This window comes from Ailuropoda melanoleuca, chromosome 2 (genome assembly GCF_002007445.2).
Source record: "Ailuropoda melanoleuca isolate Jingjing chromosome 2, ASM200744v2, whole genome shotgun sequence".
Lineage (NCBI taxonomy): Eukaryota > Metazoa > Chordata > Mammalia > Carnivora > Ursidae > Ailuropoda > Ailuropoda melanoleuca.
Genome location: NC_048219.1, coordinates 15,441,873 through 15,453,959, shown reverse-complemented (window position 1 = coordinate 15,453,959; position 12,087 = coordinate 15,441,873). Strand labels below are relative to the sequence as shown.

General features: G+C 57.1%; 1 protein-coding gene across 1 annotated transcript; it reads left to right on the top strand.

Moving 5' to 3' along the window:
• The first annotated feature begins 2,489 nt into the window (after positions 1 to 2,489).
• FHL3 (four and a half LIM domains 3) lies at positions 2,490 to 9,982 on the top strand. Its single transcript, XM_034649593.1, has 6 exons — positions 2,490 to 2,566; positions 7,151 to 7,324; positions 7,411 to 7,585; positions 8,601 to 8,770; positions 8,866 to 9,052; positions 9,179 to 9,982. Exons 2-6 carry the CDS (start codon positions 7,169 to 7,171, stop codon positions 9,331 to 9,333), a joined length of 843 nt encoding a protein of 280 aa, XP_034505484.1. The 5' UTR covers positions 2,490 to 2,566; positions 7,151 to 7,168; the 3' UTR covers positions 9,334 to 9,982.
• Positions 9,983 to 12,087: the final 2,105 nt, after the last annotated feature.

The following is a 12,087-nucleotide window of genomic DNA, read 5'->3' as shown; positions in this document are numbered from 1 at the left end:
GAACACCCAGGAGACCTGGAGCAAGCCCCCTTCCACCATGAGATAAGGAAGGGTGTGTGGGGGCTTCCTGGGTGGGTGGGCAAACGGACAGCCAGATCCCACTCACCCAAGACTAGTCATCCAGCAATCAGGTTCTTCTTCCAGCTCCGGCTCAGACACACCTGTTCCCTAGGGGGGGAGGACTGATGGGAAATGGGAACAGAGAGTCCACATGGCTGATCCCTAGACCTCCCTGGGGCACGTAGTCCTCCTGGGCCAACGGAAATGTGAGCCCACTGGGGAGCTAGAAATGGGGAGGGGAAAAGGACATAGCCCCTGCCCTATACCAGCATCCCTCCCCCAGGCTGGGCCAAGCCAGAAATCTAATTTTCTCTGGCCTCCAGACTTCCAGTCCAAGCAGCAGAACCTTAACACTTGACTGTGAAAGGGAATGTGTTGGGCAGGGTGAGGCCCACATTCCCCCATATTCAATACCTACTGTGTATTCTCCTCCAATACTCATGAGAATGCTGTGAGACAGGGAGTCAAACACTCTTCACCGGTGAGCTGACTGAGGCGTAAAGAGCTTGAGTGACAAAAGAGGCTGCAGGGCCTGCCAGTTAAGCCCTTTTTGGCATAAGGAGCTTTGACATTTGATTATGTGGATTTGAATCCAGCCTTTGCCATTATTAGCTGTGTCGCCCTTGGACGGTTACTTAGTCTCTCTGTACCTCCATTTTCTCATCCTTAAAATGGGGATAAGAATATACATTTCATACAGTTGTTGGATAATCAAGTACATTAATATATGCAAAGTGCTTGGCAGGGACTGGTGCAAAGAACTCGGGAAATCCTGGCTCTTATTAAGGCTGTTCAGCAGAGATTCAAGCCATGAGGAAATACCAGAGACCCCAGCTCTACCTTTGATCCAGCACCTTCCTTACTCAGTCATAATCCCTCCCTCTCTGAAAGCTTCTCATCTTTGCCCTCCCCTCACCCCAGAGCAGACCCCTCCTTGTCATCTACTCCAACCAGGCAATCTTCCCTGCCCAGCCCCAGGACTAGGAGTCGCCTACACCTATAAGTCAAAGCCCAGAGAAAGGGCCCACCTTTGGGCTGGCTGCTCACTCCCTGACTTCCGGTAGCAGGTACCTGTGGTCCAAACTGGGGTGGAGGGGAGTTGAAACCAAAGCAGTGTCTGTCATTCATTCATTTATCAGATATTTATTATGTGCCAGACTTCAGAGTAGGTATTGGGAATGTGGTAGTGAACAAGAAGGACCCAGTCCCTGCCCTCATGGCACTTAAAGTCTAGGCATCAGGAACAATAATAAAGCAATTAGTTTGTTTTTGGAAGGAACCCTGGCCTCGAGGTTGACTTGGGACTCAGGAAGGCAGGCATATGATTCAGAGATGGGAGAGGAAGGTATTCAGGAGCCCCAGCCTGGGAAGGAATGAGTCTCTGTTCTGAGAACTTGGTTGGACCCAGCCTGGGGGGTGGGAGAACCTCTGTGGGCACCTGAATCTTGACTCTAGATGCTGAGGTTATTTCTAGGGTTGGTTTGTTGTCTCTTGTTTTGCAAACACCACGCAGAGCCTCCTCCTCCCTCCCCCACCCTTCTAAATCGAGTCTATTTATGCCTAGTGACAAGCCTGAGGATCCCAGGGGGGTTGGCCTCAAGGACCTGGAGGGGCCTTGTGTCCCTGGCAGGCGCCAGTCCTCCCTCCCAGGCACAGGGAGGAAGCCAGAGGATTAGAAACCGTAGAGGTTGGAGAAGGAGGGGTTCCCTCCACTTCCCTCCACCAACCCTGCAGTGCCCCCTCCGCGCACTCGCTTCACACCCCTCCCTGAGAAACCCAAAAACCACGGGGCCAAGGATTAGGGTCTCCCCTGGGCTTCAAAGGTCAAAACTATTCATGGGCACTGTGGAAACCAAGGCCGAACTTCTCTGTCCCAGGGTGCAGCTGGAGGTGAGGGGGTGGTTACTTCTGTTTTTGCCACTCAAGTGTTGTGAAATCAAGCCCTTTGAAGGTCAAGGCCCTGTTGGGGGTCCTCTCTCCGCTCCTTGTTTCCAGAGAACACCTTGGTTCCCACCGATAGGGCCAAGACAGCAGATTCAAAAGCACCCCCTCCTCCAGGCTTGATTAAGTCCTCTTTTACAAACTCGGTCAAAGTGTGACCCCGGGGGGGTAAGCTGGAAGGTGGGGGGGGGAAGACACGAAGAGGCCATGAGGACTCTTGGTCCCCCAATGGACCTTGGTCTGCTGGGTCCTGTACCCCTTGCTTGAGATCGAATACAGCAGTCTCCCGGGGGCTGCGGTGGGAGGGGGTAGAGGCAGGGGGAGAGGACGGCGAAAGCTAGGAGGGGGCGGGGGCGGGGCTCTGGCCGCCCGGGAAGGTTGGGCGAGACAGGTTAGACTGAGCCGGCCGAGGGGACCTGGAGCGGGCTCCAGCCCAAAGAGGAGGGGTGGGCGGGGTCTGGCCCCCGGCCTCTGAGATGCGGGGCCGGGGCGGGGTCCGGCCCGCAGGTACGAGCCGCCGAGGAACGCGCGGCCCGGCTTCCCCGCTCCCGCCGCCCGCTTTGAGGTGAGCTCCCCGCCGACCCTTGCTCCGAACCCCGGCTCCCGGCCCGGGCCACCGCCCCCTACTCCCCACCCGGGTCCGGCCGTGATGACCGGGGGCGCGCTGGGAGCGGGCGGCGCGGGGGCGCTGAGCCCCGGAGGGCGCCCCCCGGATCGCACCGATCCCGGCCGCCCGGCGGGGCGGGGGCTGCTCCGAGACTTGGGCGGGGGAGGGGGCCAAGTTTGAAACGGAGAAGCCAAAGTCGAGCGAGGGACCGGGAGGGTTCGAGAAACTGAGGCTCCCAGAAAGCCCGGTGGAGCGAGACCAAGACTGGGACACGATCGACAGGCTTAGACAGGAGGCTGCAGGGATACCCGAGGAAGGGACAGAGACTTGGCCGTAGAGTCACCGAGAGGCAGACGTGAGGCAGGAGGACCGACCCAGGTTTTGTGGAGGGAAGCATTTGAAGGAGAAGCATACACTGACCCCATGAACACGTTGTAGCGCCCTTCCCGGGGCTTTGCAGGGTCCTGGGCAAGTGAGGGGCCCTGAAGCCTAAGCTTCATTAGCCTCGTGATAGATGAGGCCTGTAGACCCGTCCAGAAACTGGAGACAGAGACTCTACTCAGGGACCCCTTGGAGACACTCAGATACCAAGATTTGGGTGTACAGAGGTAGAAATCCGCAGAGGGGGGCTGTTGGGAGATAACCAGCCAGAGATACACGAAAAACATAAAGACAGCTGAAGTGTGCAGGGACACAGACACGCTGAGTGGGGCAGAGCTGGCTTTGATGGAGGCGCACTGACAGCTTCCCAGACAGACCCGGAGAGACTCAGGCCTGAAAGACTGGGAAGCAAGGATGTGGGGAAACAGAAACTCTGGGCCAGCCGGGCCCCTGTGAGGCAGAGGACCTGTGACCAAGATCAAAAAGGAGCCCCAGGCATACACCAAGACAGCCCCAACTTATTTTTAAACTCAAATCTTGGACGCGCGGCTTCAGCCCTGGGGGACCCGGGGTGAATGAACTGTTCCTCTCCTGTCCCCAAGGCAGCTGCTGGATCCTGCTTCCCACCCCCCTTCCCCTAAACTGCTCTGACTCCCAGGCCCCATGGGGGGGGGAGGGGAGGGGAGAAGGGAGAGTTTGGGGTTGGTGTCTGATAGCAGGAGGTGGGGGGTGGGGGGGTTAGGTTTCTCCCCTTAAATCTCCTGTCAATTCCTGGGAACTGGGGGAGGGGTCTGATCTGATCCTGACTCACAGCTGTGGGGCCTGGCCAGGGTCCTCCTGGACAGTGCAGGGTGGAGGGGGGCAAAGGAGTTGAGCGGTTGGCATGGGTAGTTGGAAAGGCTTCTGGGTGTCTTCCAACAGCAGGGTTAGCAGCTGGGGGAGAAGAGTGAGGTTCCTGTGCTAGTGATGTCCCTGAGTATCTCCCGTACCCCTGCTCTTAAATGTTGACCATCCCCTTTACCACCGCTGCAGCATTTTTAAGGAGAAAAACAGGAAAGGGCTCCAGGCTGGGAAGCAGGGAACCTGGCCTCTCTGAGACCTGAGTGACCTTGGGCCTGGCTTCTCCCTGGTTTCTGTGCTCAACTGTAAGATGGGACTGATACCCTGTCCTGCCTGCCTGTGCGAGATCTGGTAAACTGGTGGATGGGATGGCACTTCATGAGGGACAAAGCGGCACGCAGGCGTGTACGCCTGTGCACCTGTGTGAGGGGTCTCACTGGGATCAGGCTGGCCCCACTGATCTCCTCAGCCAGCCCCAGGGCCTGGGCATCTTCACTTCCCCCAGCAGAAGTCCGTGGGAGGGGGGTGTCCCTCTTTGTTCTATCCCTGTGTCTAGCCTAAGAATGTCCAGGTCAAAACCCAGGCCAGCTCCCTGACCCAGGCCTGGCTCCGAAACTTGTCTGACCCCTGTGTGAGTGAGGGGCTAATAATAAAAACGCCGATGGCTACCATTTACTGACTCCTCACTTTCTGCCACATGCTTTCCAAGCACCAACCTTTCAGCCTGACAGCAACCCCAGGAGTTGGAGGTAGGCTTAGAAAACAAAACAGGCCCAGGGACCTTAAGTGACTCGCCCAAGATCACCCAGCTAGTAATCAAAGAAGTCAGGATTCAGACCCACATGCCACATTCGGACCTCTATACTTCACATGCCCCAGCCATTTACCCAGCCATTCCGAGCTCTGGGAGGTTCACTGGGATGTGCCAGATGTATGTGTCTGGGTCAGGTGTAGGGGTGTGTGTGTGTGTGTATGTGGGTGGGTGGGGGCAGGGGTTGAGAGCCCTCTGGCAGACTGAACAGTCTCCCCTGCTCCTCCCCCCCACCCCACCAGCCATGAAGGAATATAAGACTGGTTCTCTTTAGTCCCCTAGCCCTGCCAGGGAGAGTGGGAGGGAGGTGGGAAGGAAGGGGGATGGGCAGGGACAGGTGGGCCTTGATAGTGCCCTTCACTCTGTCCTCATTAGAGCCCAGCTGGACAGACTAGGCGACTGGGGGATTCTGGGAAGGAAACAGAAGCCATGCCCATACCCTATTTGGGACTCCCCTGTCTCAGAGTGGTGACTGCCTCCCAGGGGATGGCCCCAGGGCTAGCCTGGGCCTGGGAAGGTGATGGCTGCTGTGGGCCAAGCCAGGAAGGAAGGAAAAGACTCAAGCACTCCCGGACAGACCATGGCCATGTGCTCCACCTGTGTGGCCCCCTGCTGCCCAGTGGCTGACAGCCCAGGCAACCCTCAGATGCTGGGCCAGAGGAAACCTAGGCCTGACTGGTGGGGAGCGGACCAAGAAAGAGGGCTACCCTTTACCCTACAGCACAGCCCTGCCCCAGAATCACCTCTCTGAAGACCCCAGTCCCTGGAGGCCTCATGGCCTGGCCTGGGGTACGAACTTTGTATCTCCCCCGTTGTACAGAAGGGCAGCTTTGAGTTCATAAACCACCCCTTCAAGAGCCAGGCCCTCCAGGCTTGGGGCGTTTGCTGGCGCCTGGAGTCTGAACTCCAAGCCAGAGCAACGCTTCTTGGCCAGAATTTCCCACTGGGGGTGGCTGAGAAAAGGAGCACTTTTCCTTCAACTCGAGCCCGGGCAGGCTCTGGGGACTGCCAGTCACTGGGGGGTGTGGGGGGGCTAGTGGGTTGGTGGGTTCCTTTGTCCTCTCCGGGCTCCTCTGCAGCTGTGAGAACATCCCCTTCCTATGAGTTCTGGTGATTCCTCTCCACCCGGCCTGGGATCCCAGCCCTCAGAGAGCAGGCTTCATGATGGAGGACGTGAGGGGTAGGGAGCTCTGAATCTGGGGCTAGAGACTGGAGTCAGGGGCAGCAGAAGGGACTGGGAACCCCACTTCCCTGCCCCCCCACTCCCCATGCTCCTGTTCCAGAGGCAGCTGTGTGGATGACCTCATCCCGCAAACATGCTTTGTTCCTGAGAAAATGGAAAGTGTCTGAGGTTTGGTGGGGGCTGGGTGTCTACAGCAGCAGCTCTCAGGGCTCCCCCTTGCCTGACTCCCCACCCAAGAGGGGGCCCGATTGGGGAGAAAATGTCTTCTGTGGCTCCCTCTCTCTCACCCTCCACCCCCCCTACCCCAAACCCTCAGAAACCGGAAAAAGCTGGGGAGAGGCTGTTTCTCCAAGAGGCAGGGGGAGGGAAATAATGACCCAGGGGATGGAAAGATCTGCCAGGAGTGATGCCTGGTTGGAGATGGCAGGGGCATGCTGCGTAATCCCTGTCTTTAGTTCCCCTCTCCCTCCCCAGGCTTCTCGGTTCCCTTTTCTCCTGTAGCTGGCCAAACCTGACATCTGGCCATCCGTGCTGCCACAGCTGTTGCAAATGTGCAGGCCAAGGCTGCCCAGGCTGGTGTGACCAGAGAACCAGCAGGGGCTGCAGGGGGCTGAGGGCAGAGGGTCCAGCTGGGGAAGCTTGGCTGTGTCCAGCTTGCAGGATTTCCTTCCTGCTTAAACCTAGCCTGAGCCTCTGAAGTCCTTGCTTGAGCTGATTCTCCCGGAGGCCCGAGGTGACTTCCACCTCCACCATTCATGGCCCAACATCCCTCTAACATTCCACTGGCTCTTGGACCGGGAGAGCCCATTCACACCCCTAAGCTCCTCACTCCTGAGCTCTGGGTAGACTTCCTTTATCCATACCCCTAGGGTCCCTTCCTGGGAGTCAGGAGAGGGTGGGAGTGCTGTTCATTTGGGATAGAGAGAGGGGTGGCTCCCTGCCTCTGCTCTTGTCCCCTCGGGGACGGTAGGGACAGTGGAAGCTAAACTCAGGCTGGGGCAGGAAATGAGTCACTGACCCAGGAAAAGCCCCCTCCCCCCAGATCTGCCAGGGCCCAGATAAGAAAACAACTTCTGCTTCCTGATTTTTTCCTGACCCCTTCTCTCCCCTGCCGCACACGTCATTAAATATAGAAATAAACATGCAGGACTCCTGGGTTTCCAGAAGCACCCCTGTCCTCATCACCTTCTGTTCAAACCTGGAATTTCTTAGGCCTGGTCTCTTGCTCTTTTTTTTTTTTTTTTTTTTTTTAATATAAAGGGCTTTTGCAAGGGGCTAAGCCACAGCCCCTTCGGGTGACCCGTGTGCCATTTTTTGTGCCTGGCAGGGCTCACTCACAGCCACCATGAGCGAGGCCTTTGACTGTGCAAAATGCAGCGAGTCCCTGTATGGCCGCAAATACATCCAGACGGACGATGGCCCCTACTGTGTGCCCTGCTATGACAGCACCTTCGCCAACACATGTGCCGAGTGCCAGCAGCTCATCGGGCACGACTCCAGGGTAAGGACTGGACCAGTCCGGGCAAGGAGTGGGTGGAGGCTGGCAGAGGGGCAAAGGTGCCAGCGCCCCTGCCATGCTCCCTGCAGGAGCTGTTCTATGAAGACCGCCACTTCCACGAGGGCTGCTTCCGCTGCTGCCGCTGCCAGCGCTCCCTGGCTGATGAGCCCTTCACCTGCCAGGACAGTGAGCTGCTCTGCAATGACTGTTACTGCAGTGCCTTCTCATCGCAGTGCTCCGCCTGCGGGGAGACCGTCATGCCCGGTACGTCCCCGGGGGCCCGCCGTGCGCGTGCTGCCCAATGCCTGGCCATTGCGCAGGCTTCGTGCATGGACGAGGGACTGGCACGTGTACGGTACATCCAGGGAGGCTTAGTATTATAAAGACTTGCACACATGGCCTCTTTCTGGAAATCGAGCGCATATGGGATTGGTCCTGCCTGTATGCTCCCGGGAGATTAGCACGCACAGGGACTGGCACACCCAGGTATACACATGACAGCTTGGCACGTGCAGGAACTGACACGCTTGGTATGTTCCTGGGGGTTGAGCGTGTGCCGGACCTGGTATACACTTGTGGGCTTACCATGTGTGGGCAGACTGACAAGCTTGAGACACAGCTGGGCGCTCAGCATGTATGAACTCCTGCATGTGTGGTACATATAGGAGCGAGGAGTCCGATGAGACCATCATGCTTGGTGCATCGGGGCTTGGTGTGTGTAGAGACGGATAAACAGGGCCTAATGTGTATGGTGACCTGCATGCCTCCTAGATATCTGAGGGCTAAGGACATGCGGAGAATGACGTGATTAGGAGACACCACGGCTTCACGTGTACTGAATCCATCACATCCGGGGCATTAGACCTTTGTGTGGGCAGAGACTCGCTTGCCCAGGACACGTGGGGTCTTTTTGGGTGCGCTAAAACCATCATGTCTGGTGTATAAGGGCTTCTCGGGTACTGAGTCATCATGCTTGTGACATGGAGACCTGGTGTATGCTGACACAGTCATATCTGACACACGTGGGGACTTCATATATGCCAGACCCCTGCATCTAGATTATGGGGACCTAGCATATGCCCAGCCATGTGCATAGCATGTGCGGTGTTGGGGGGGAGGGTCGCATGTGCCATATAGGTAGCAAGAGTCCTGCTGCAGGTGCGTGGATGCCACCCTGCTTAGGCTCAGGGAACAGCGGGGACTCTCCACAGGGGGTAGCAGAGGGTGGCACTCAGGAGCTTGGGACACAGCCTCTGAGTGGGACCCCTGTTCCCCACAGGGTCCCGGAAGCTGGAATACGGAGGCCAGACGTGGCATGAGCACTGCTTCCTGTGCAGCGGCTGTGAGCAGCCGCTGGGCTCCCGTTCCTTTGTGCCCGACAAGGGCGCTCACTACTGCGTGCCCTGCTATGAGAACAAGTTCGCTCCTCGCTGCGCCCGCTGCAGCAAGGTGGGGGCTGGGCCAGTGGGGTGGGGGGTGAGCAAGGCTCCGTCCCGGGGTGGGGATTGCCACTCCCCCCTGCTGACAGATGGCTGCCCCCACAGACGCTGACACAAGGTGGCGTGACATACCGCGACCAGCCCTGGCATCGAGAATGCCTGGTCTGCACAGGGTGCCAGACGCCCCTGGCAGGGCAGCAGTTCACCTCCCGGGATGATGATCCCTACTGTGTGGCCTGTTTTGGAGAACTCTTTGCACCCAAGTGCAGCAGCTGCAAGCGCCCCATCACAGGTGGGACAAGGGTCAAAGAAGAGTGCGGGTAGGGTGCAGGCGAGGGAATGGGATCTGGTATGGGGTGAGGCTGAGGGGACAGACCGCACTCCAGATCGTCAGAGCTAACCTCCAGCCTCCCTCCAGGACTCGGTGGAGGCAAGTACGTGTCCTTTGAAGACCGCCATTGGCACCACAGCTGCTTCTCCTGCGCCCGCTGCTCCACCTCCCTGGTGGGCCAAGGCTTTGTGCCCGACGGAGACCAAGTACTGTGCCAGGGCTGCAGCCAGGGAGGGCCCTGAGCCAGGACTCCTGGGCCCAGGGCCTCCCAAACCAGGGCTCCAGGACTAAGGCTCCTTTTCCACACCACCTTTGGGACCCAGCCCCTCCCCAAATTGGGGCTCCTCCTGGGCTCCAGGATTCAGCTTCCCTGCTCCAACATCCCCCAACCGGTACTCCCTGACCCAGGGCCTCCAAACCTGGACCTTTATGGAGCCTCCATGATTCAAATCCCTTTTGCAAGCCTGGACTCCAGAATTCAGCACTCTCCCCACAGTCTGGTTCCCAGACCAAGCCCTCTCCCCAAATCAGGGCTCTAGACCCAACCCTGCAAACCTGGACTCTGGGACCCAGGCCCCCTTCAATCTAGACTTCCCAGAGACTTTAGGTCTTCAGTGGGTGCCTGAGGAAGTCCTCAAAAGTGGACTCTCCTCAGGCTTGATCCTCCCCACGCCCATCCCACCCTATCTCCAGGGCTGGGGCTCTCTGGGCAGCAAATCGGGGGTTCACTGTTTAAGGGGATCCTAGAGCACGAGGTTTTGCCCAGTCCATGTCTGTCGAGTGTTTTCTCATTTCATTTGAGCTCCATTTTGCCCAGAGATGGTTAGAGGGGTGGGATTGGTTCATTTCCCCCCTTCCAGATTCTGCAATAAAGCAGTGTGAGGAAGCGAAGGCCTCTTTGTGTTTGTCTGGGGGTGGGGGTAGCGAGGGTGGTGGGGGAAGGAAGGTTCCCTCGCGGACCGGGAGACTCGGGCTCTTCCAGACCTCCTCCGTGCAGGGCAAAGGAGGAAGCTGCTGGGCCACGGGGCGGGAAATCTCCGGAGAACTGGGATCCCTGCCGCTGCTACCGTCCCTCTCAGGCTTAGCCAGCCTCCCCGCTGCTGGCGAAGGGCTTTTTCCTCCGGGTGGGGGAGGGAGGGGTTTGGGGGAGGTCCCGGACGGGAGTGGAGTTGGCAGTGGGTTCCCCCGTACAGTACAAACCTACCCCCTCTTTCCAAATCCCGCAGAGCACCCGGTGCGGATTCCCAGTCTGGGCCCAGACCCCCAGCCCCCTTCCCCCTCTTCCCGAGGATTAGCGGAGGCGGCCCGGGATCCGCTCGCGGCCGCACGTTTTTTGCCAAAAAAGGCAAGGATGCAGCTGCACGCGCCGCAGGAACATCTGGATCCGATTCCCGGCATGAATGGGTCACGGCCCCGCCCCCCCCCCGTGATTCAGGGGCGGAGGCGGGAATGAGCGAGGGGGGTTGTCCCCCAAAGTGGGGAGATGGGGCGGAGCGCTGCTCCCCTCTCCCAGAGTCCGACTCCCGCTGCCCCTGCCCCGCCCTCGGTCCCCGACGGTCTGAGGCGCACCGGTGCGTACTCGCTGGGCGCACGGCTTGGGGAGCTCCTGATCCCGCCCGCCGCCTCCTGGGGCGCCAGGGTGCGGGTGGACCCTCGCGTCCCCTGGGGGAGGGGCCCTACGGTCCGGCGGACCCGCGTGATCATCTGTATCTCATACTAAATCCTCCCAAAAACCTATGGGGCGGGCATTTTTCCATTTCACAGAGGTGGAGACGCCACTTGTCAGTTCCCCAAAGTCACCTAGGTAACCACAGGTGGATCCCTTTCAGACTGCCTCCCGGGCTCGATTCGAACTCTAAACTTTCTGGGGCTGTGGTTGACATTTTCAACAAACCTTTACAAATACCAACCATGTGTGCTTATAATGGATAATTACATGTTTACATTTTTGTCTTTCTCCCACCGGCTTCTATGAGAACTGGGCTCGCGCCTGCCTTGCTCACTCTACTATTCTCAGGTCCCGGCACTTACTGCTTGTTCAATAAATACTTGTTGTGAAGAGTAGTCCAAGCATAGAAAACAGCTGGTGCAAAGAACGGGAGGCCTGAAAAAAAACATATGGCGCTTTGGGGAAGCAGCAAATAATTTCATTTGGAGGAAGTGCCAAGAGACTAAAATGGCAGGCAGAGGCCAGGTCACAAAAAATCAAATGTGGAGTTAAACAGACCTCACCCTGCAGGTAAAGCAGCCAGTGGAAATGTTTAAGCAGGGGCATAAGGTGGTCACTCTGACTACAGCATGAATAATGGATTGCAGGGGTAAGATGAGCAAGTTCTGTTGGAAGCTGGTGCACTGGTCGAGGAGAGAGATAAAGAGGCCAGTGGCATCAAGGGTGGAAAAGAGAGGACTTGGTGACTGGTTTGAGGGACTGGAGAAGGAGGTTTTAGGGGAAGGAAGGTGAATGGTTTTGCTTAAGTGGTCCACCCCTCTAAGAGGAAGAGATACACAGTTACCGTCATTGATTTCAAGAGAAACATTTTTCAGATTTAACATCTTGGAAACCCAGATGCATTGTATAATAGAAGATGTGACATAGTTTAACAATTTTTTCTTTCTTTCTTACTGGAACATAAAATAATGGAGTTAACATTTGATGGCATCTTATATTGGATGAAATAAGGTAGATCCCAAACCCTACCAAACACACACACACACACACACACACACACACACACACACACACACACGCAGAGTCTCTCCAATCTTGGATGGAGATTTCCCACCTCTTTTCTAATGGGGGGGGGCTCTGGTGAGTTTTGCCAGGGGTGCTCTCTCTAATGTTGAGATCTTGCTTAAATTTTTAGGTACAAATATAACCCTCACAACACCCCATGAGCAGGCAAGACAAGAGTCATTACCCCTGTGTTATTTTTCAAACTTCAAAAAACAAAAAGCAACACATTCTTATTGTAGAAAAATTGGAGAGTTACAAAAAG

Coding starts and splice junctions, on each gene's coding strand:
- FHL3 (XM_034649593.1), top strand. CDS start 7,169: ATGAGCGAGGCCTTTGACTGTGCAAAATGCAGCGAGTCCCTGTATGGC. Junction 7,325..7,410: donor TCATCGGGCACGACTCCAGG/GTAAGGACTGGA, acceptor TGCTCCCTGCAG/GAGCTGTTCTATGAAGACCG. Junction 7,586..8,600: donor CGGGGAGACCGTCATGCCCG/GTACGTCCCCGG, acceptor TGTTCCCCACAG/GGTCCCGGAAGCTGGAATAC.